This window comes from Lathyrus oleraceus, chromosome 6, assembly GCF_024323335.1.
Source record: "Lathyrus oleraceus cultivar Zhongwan6 chromosome 6, CAAS_Psat_ZW6_1.0, whole genome shotgun sequence".
Classification (NCBI taxonomy): domain Eukaryota; kingdom Viridiplantae; phylum Streptophyta; class Magnoliopsida; order Fabales; family Fabaceae; genus Lathyrus; species Lathyrus oleraceus.
The window spans coordinates 451,947,743-451,954,111 of NC_066584.1; the positions used below are offsets into that span (position 1 = coordinate 451,947,743).

At 32.2% G+C, this 6,369-nt stretch overlaps 1 protein-coding gene across 1 annotated transcript; it reads right to left on the reverse strand.

Moving 5' to 3' along the window:
- Positions 1-305: 305 nt before the first annotated feature.
- Positions 306-3,085, reverse strand: LOC127096649 (cysteine synthase). The gene is made up of 11 exons (XM_051035197.1): positions 2,842-3,085; positions 2,618-2,683; positions 2,408-2,517; positions 2,224-2,281; positions 1,825-2,088; positions 1,598-1,735; positions 1,394-1,445; positions 1,220-1,299; positions 993-1,052; positions 766-846; positions 306-671 (listed from the first exon to the last, which is right to left on the reverse strand). The coding sequence occupies exons 2-11, from the start codon at positions 2,657-2,659 to the stop codon at positions 579-581; spliced, it is 978 nt and encodes a 325-aa protein (XP_050891154.1). The 5' UTR covers positions 2,660-2,683; positions 2,842-3,085; the 3' UTR covers positions 306-578.
- Positions 3,086-6,369: the final 3,284 nt, after the last annotated feature.

A 6,369-nucleotide genomic window follows, 5' to 3' on the forward strand; every position in this document is an offset into this window, starting at 1 on the left:
TGAAACAAAGGCCAGAAGATTTGAAAATACAATCTGAAGGCCTATGAAGTTATTTTGTGACAATAAACCATCCATCAATATTGAACATAATCCGGTTCAACATGAGAGGACCAACACATTGAAATTAATCAATATTTTATCAAAGAAAATATGTGTTAAATAATATTATTTTATTGAAATGAGACTCATTAAGTAAGCTCATTAAATTTAGACTTATCTCTATTTGAACTAGTTACAACTTGAAATATATGAAACACTTTTTCACATCTATAATTATAAAAACAAAATTCATTTTGTCACACAAGTTAATGGTAATGTCTTGAGAAAGGTATTTTTATTTTATGGAATCCAACAACAGAAAACTAATCTTTGTATCCCAACTAATCTGAAACTTAAGTTTAATAGAAATCCAATCCTTGTAGATATTGAATACAACTAAACACAGGAGTCTTCTGCAAAACTAACAATTATTCTTCTCTTTTGAAGTAATTATAATTCAGAAACACAACCCGGCTTCGCCACTGAAAATCCATCACTTGAAATCATTACAGAACTAGATTACATCCTTCAACTGAAATTCATGGTTCAAATGTGAGGCTTTCAGCTTCGCGTCTCACCGATTCAAACAGCACAGACGATAGGTACCTCTCACCAAAGCTAGGGAAAACAACCTGCACCATATTAAAATGAAAATGCCATTGATTTAAACCATAATAATACTTTTACCCAGCTTCATCAAAATTTGGATGAATTCAATAAACTTACAACAATAAGCTTTCCAGCATTCTCTGGTCTTTTTGCTATCTTAATGGCAGCTGCAGCCGCAGCTCCAGATGATATTCCAACCTAAAACAATATCAACAAATTAGCCCAATCAGAACGAGAAAATAATACAATCGTTTTCGTAATTGTTTTACAAATTCAGATACGAATCGAGAAAGAGGATCAAGAATAGCCTCAATTCTTGGTGCTTCTAGAGGTTTAGAACTTACAAATAGGCCTTCTTTAAGAGCGAGAGCCTTTGCAGTTTCAATTGCTTCATCACTTGATATCTGCCAAATCACACATATCAGGTTTTGGTAGGAAGTGCTTTAGGAATCCAATCGCAATAGATAGAGGAAAGTTCGAAAAAAAATACTATAACTCAAGTCATTAAGAGATATTTAGATATAAAATGCGTGACGGGAATCATACTTTTTCAGAAAACATTGAAACTTACTTGAACTACTTCATCAAGAAGACTAACATCCAATACACCGGGAACGAAACCAGCGCCAATCCCTTGAATTTTGTGTGGACCTGGACGTTTATAATGAAAATTTGTACATCAGCAACGGCTTCAAAAGTAAGTTCTTATATCAACTCCGACGAGTAAAGCAGTATTACAGCTTACCAGGCTTTCCTCCAGACAGTACAGGACTTTCAACTGGTTCCACACCATACAGCTGCATAAAACAAATCACAACTATAAATCAGAACCTAATCTTTAATATCAGGAAAAGAAACAGGAGTTTAGTTTATATACACTTTCGGAGTCAAACGTTCAAATTTATCGGTAAAACACAACAACCAATCAAATGAATGACTTAAATCCAACCTTGATGTTGGGATTCTGCTCTTTCAGATATTTCCCAGCACCTGTTATGGTGCCACCAGTACCTATGCCACTAACAAGTGCATCAACTTTCTCTCCTGTGCCTTTCCATATCTCTGGGCCAGTGGTTTCATAGTGCACCTATAAATAAATACAAAGATATAAAAAATGTGTCACCCAAATGTGTCGAGCGTTAATTTACCGTAGTGGTAGAACAAACGAGTAGATACCTTTGGGTTCGCAGGGTTGTCGAATTGTTGAAGGATATACGCATTTGGAGTCTTGGCCAATATCTCTTCCGCTTTCTGAACTGCCCCTTTCATTCCCTTTGCAGGATCTGTCAGAACCAACTCAGCCCCAAAAGATAGAAGAAGGGTTCTTCTTTCAAGACTCATTGTAGTAGGCATTGTAATGATAAGCTTGTAGCCTTTTGCTGCTGCTAGGAAGGCCAATCCGATGCCCGTGTTACCGCTCGTCGCCTCAATGAGGACACTCTTCAATAACACAATATAACCAACATGAATCAAAATAAGTACCGTTGATAAATAGTACTAGTAAGTGATTTTAAACAACGAAACGTCGCATTCAAAGACCAATCAGATGAATTCTCGTTTGTATCGATTACCAACCTGGCCAGGCGTAATGAGCCCTTTCTCCTCAGCATCAGTAATCATACTATAGCCGATCCTACATTTATAACATATATCGAAAGAAAGAATGACATGCCAATTCAAAAGCATTTCGCTCACAAAATCAAGAACCAAAACTCATAAAATAGATAGTAGCACTATTGGAAGAAACCTAAATTGTTACCTGTCTTTTACACTGGAGCATGGCTCCATCAATTCAAGTTTCGCGGCTACACGAGCAACAGAACCATCCAAGATTTTGTTCAGATATACTAAAGGGGTTTTTCCAATCAACTATACAAATTACAAATACAAATACAAAAGTAAATAACACAAATCAGCATAAATAACACAGTATGAAACATTAAAATATCATCAAAATACAGAAACTCACTTCTGTAACATCTTTGGCAATTCCAGACCTTTCAACCGCCATGCTATAAGCTCACTGTATATAACACTGGAAAACAAAAACAAACTATTAACGATGCTAGAAAACCCTTAAAATTTAAGCAAATAAAATCTATGATATTGAGATCCTAATTCCACTCAAAATTAAAAATCAATCCAATTGTATAATGCATGAATTTGTAAGAATATTAGAGAGAATAATGTCACCTTTTGAAAAATAACAAGCACTTAGGACTCTGAAATTAACAACAATTTGGTGTATATATATAATGTGAGATTAGTTTTGAAAGTTATGATAAATGAGTAGATTAGTTTATGAACATAGACGGTATTTTGGTGTTAATAAGTTTGAGAGATGTTTTGTTGAAATATGTTAGGAAAACATGGGTGGCTGTGATGCATGCAATTGGATTATGGTTTGGAAAATATTGAAATCTGATATGGACTTTTTGAACGAAGATGATTTTTTATGGTATATATGACATAAAATTTAGAACTAAAAAACAAAATTTCTATTTTATTTATTAATAATGCAACACGCAACACAAAACTACCAACAACAAACGGTTAAGGGCAAACAGGCCATACTAAGCAAGGACGGCCTATTATGCCTAGAAGCAGGAATGCAGGTTTGATTTTGTGAAATGAACGTCTGTTCGTTATTACAGTTTTGTGTCTATAAAATAAGAAAAATATTTAATAGTATGGATGGTTTTTATTATAAGAAAAAAATTATTTTTTAAATTTATTGAATAATTAATGTTTTTAAAAAGTAAAGAGAAATTTTGTAATAGTGAAGGAGGTGAATCTAATATTATGTATTTAGAAATTTGTGTATGTATAGTAATTTAGACAATAATTGTAGAAAAAATAACAAGAAAAGATAGTAGGATTTAATCATAGAAATGTTAAAATTTGTTATTATTTTTATAAGAATTAAATTAGGTCACGGTAATTTTTTTTATCAAATTATTTAAAAATTGATTAAATTTAATTTTTATTTGTAATGGTGAATAGGAAATATATAATAATAAATTATTTTTTATAAAAATTATTAATTTATAAATATTAATAATTTATTTATATTAATATATAAATATAATTAAATACTATTATCAAATATTAAATTCATATTCATTTAACTCAAATATCAAATATCACATATTAGTTAGCTACCTTATCCATTATTTTCATATGTACAATTTGTTAGAGGAGTTTGTAAATTTATGAAACTACTAATATATATATATATATATATATATATATATATATATATATATATATATATATATATATATATATATATATATATATATATATATATATATATATATATATATATATATATATTATAGAGAGAGAGAGATATATTTATGATTAGTTTTATTGTATAAATTTAAATTAGTAACAGTATAAATATACACCGTAAAGAAAAAGTGTTCTTAGTTAGAGGTAAACTCCTCTCTGATACAAAAATCCTATAACAAAACAAAAATTTGTGAGGGGACATGATCATAAGTCCTAATTAAACAGGACATTGCAAATAAATAATTAGGAGATAAGTGTAACACCCCTTTTTCTACCCAAATTATTTAGCATATAATCAGAGTAAATAAGCACGCATATAAAGAAAAGGGCGTCACATCGACGTTTTCGAAACTTAAACTTTCAAAAACCAACAATACACCTGGTCATTCAAAATAACACATTTCACTCATCATGAATATTCAAGCAATATGCGTTCGCAGCGGAAAGTAAAGAATACTCATGTATTTCATAATATGATCCATGTCCCATACCATGATCATCTCTCAATAATCACTTCAAATAAAATAAAACAATTAATGACATAAAGCATATCAAAATAAGATATGAGTTCAATACCACTAATCTACTCAGTGTTACATGACCAGAGCATTGACTCATCACCTAATTTCAAACTAAATACGGAAACTCTCCAGCTATTCTTGAGCGAGCTACCGTCCACCTACTCCAGCAATACTACCCTGTAGTATCTGCACGATACCCATGTAAAGGTAACATTCAAACAGAAAGGGTGAGAATTCAAATCATCATGAAATAGCATAATAAGGCACAATGAATTAAAACACAATTTAAGAATTCATCACACTTGGTATAATCACGTCAATAATATTAACCAACAATCATCTCACATATTTCAAACGTACATCGCATCCACATCAATACATGCATTCAATGATCACATAACTATAGACGACTCAATGCAAGACAATGTGACTCTATGCATGTGGTACCTCAATGTGAACTCAAAGTTTCACCGCTTTCCGATTCAATATCTAGAATCCAAGCCACGCTTCCGATCCGGACAATACCAAAGCCCTACGTCTGTTTCCAATGAAGGATCACCGTTTAATACTACGCCTAATCCCAATTAAGGATTAACGTCTGCTACGTCTGTTTCCAATGAAGGATCACCGCTTAAATACTACGCCTAATCCCAATTAAGGATTAACGTCTGCTACGTCTGTTTCCAATGAAGGATCACTGCTTAAATACTACGCTTAATCCCAATTAAGGATTAACGTCTGCTACGTCTGTTTCCAATGAAGGATCACCGCTTAACCACTTCCACCATGAAGTCAACCATGCTATGAATGAATGCACACATACCAACACATATGCAATTAAGACCATCTATATACCGTCTTAACATCCCACATATCACCATGACTCACAATTGACACATATACACATTAATAACAACACATCAATTACGATTACATATACATATCCATAACCATAAATCAATCACAATTCAATAATGGTATACATACACATTCATACAATATATTATTCACCAATATAGGTCAATCATCAAATATGTACACATAGATTTCATTCCAAAACACACACAACATTTAAATATCAATTTTTCACTTTTCAAACAGTGTTAACCGATTAACGCCCTGGGTTAATCGGTTAACGCAAAATAGAATGCGCTTCTTGGCAATTTATAACAGTGTTAACCGGTTAACGCCCTGGGTTAACCGGTTAACGCAAGACAGAATGTAATTTTTTCAATATTATAACAGTGTTAACCGGTTAACGCCCTGGGTTAACCGGTTAACGCAAAACAGAAAGATGTTCCTGCGCTAACACGAAACAGAATGCAGATTTCCCCGCATTTTTCATCGTTGGAGGACTTTCGGACCTCCGATTTCGATTCCGTAAAAAGCTACACGTTCAGAAAATTATGACTCATCCAAATATATATTCATTCACAGTTTTAGCATAATTTAATCATCACAATTCAAGAGTATTTATCAAGACCTAATAATTCCAAACCATGCCAATTAAGGGTTTCAACCTAAAACATGTTCCTACCCATTGACCCAATCATACTAACCCATAATAATAAGAATTTCCCCCCTTACCTTGTCAATTTGATGGAAACCTTGACTCCTCTCGCTTTTCCTCTCCTCTTTCTCTATTGCCTTCGGTGCTCAAGTGAATTCTAATTCTCACTTCATTCACTCTTACTATTTATAATAGTATTCTAGTTGGGCCTAAATCATCTAATTTAATCACTAGGCCCAATAATACCTAATATTTAAATACCTCTATTTAAATTTAAATAATTAACCACTCACTATGCACACTAGGTTAATTAATAATTATTTAATTATATCTCATATCACTAAATAATTAATTCCCACACTAATTAAGTTAATTAATCCATTATTATACTACCTC

Excerpts from the sequence above, each read along its gene's own strand:
- LOC127096649 (XM_051035197.1), bottom strand. The coding sequence starts at position 2,659 with ATGGCGGTTGAAAGGTCTGGAATTGCCAAAGATGTTACAGAA. Across the intron at positions 2,518-2,617 it reads TTGCCAAAGATGTTACAGAA|TTGATTGGAAAAACCCCTTT; the intron begins GTGAGTTTCTGT and ends TAATTTGTATAG. Across the intron at positions 2,089-2,223 it reads GGCTCATTACGCCTGGCCAG|AGTGTCCTCATTGAGGCGAC; the intron begins GTTGGTAATCGA and ends GTGTTATTGAAG.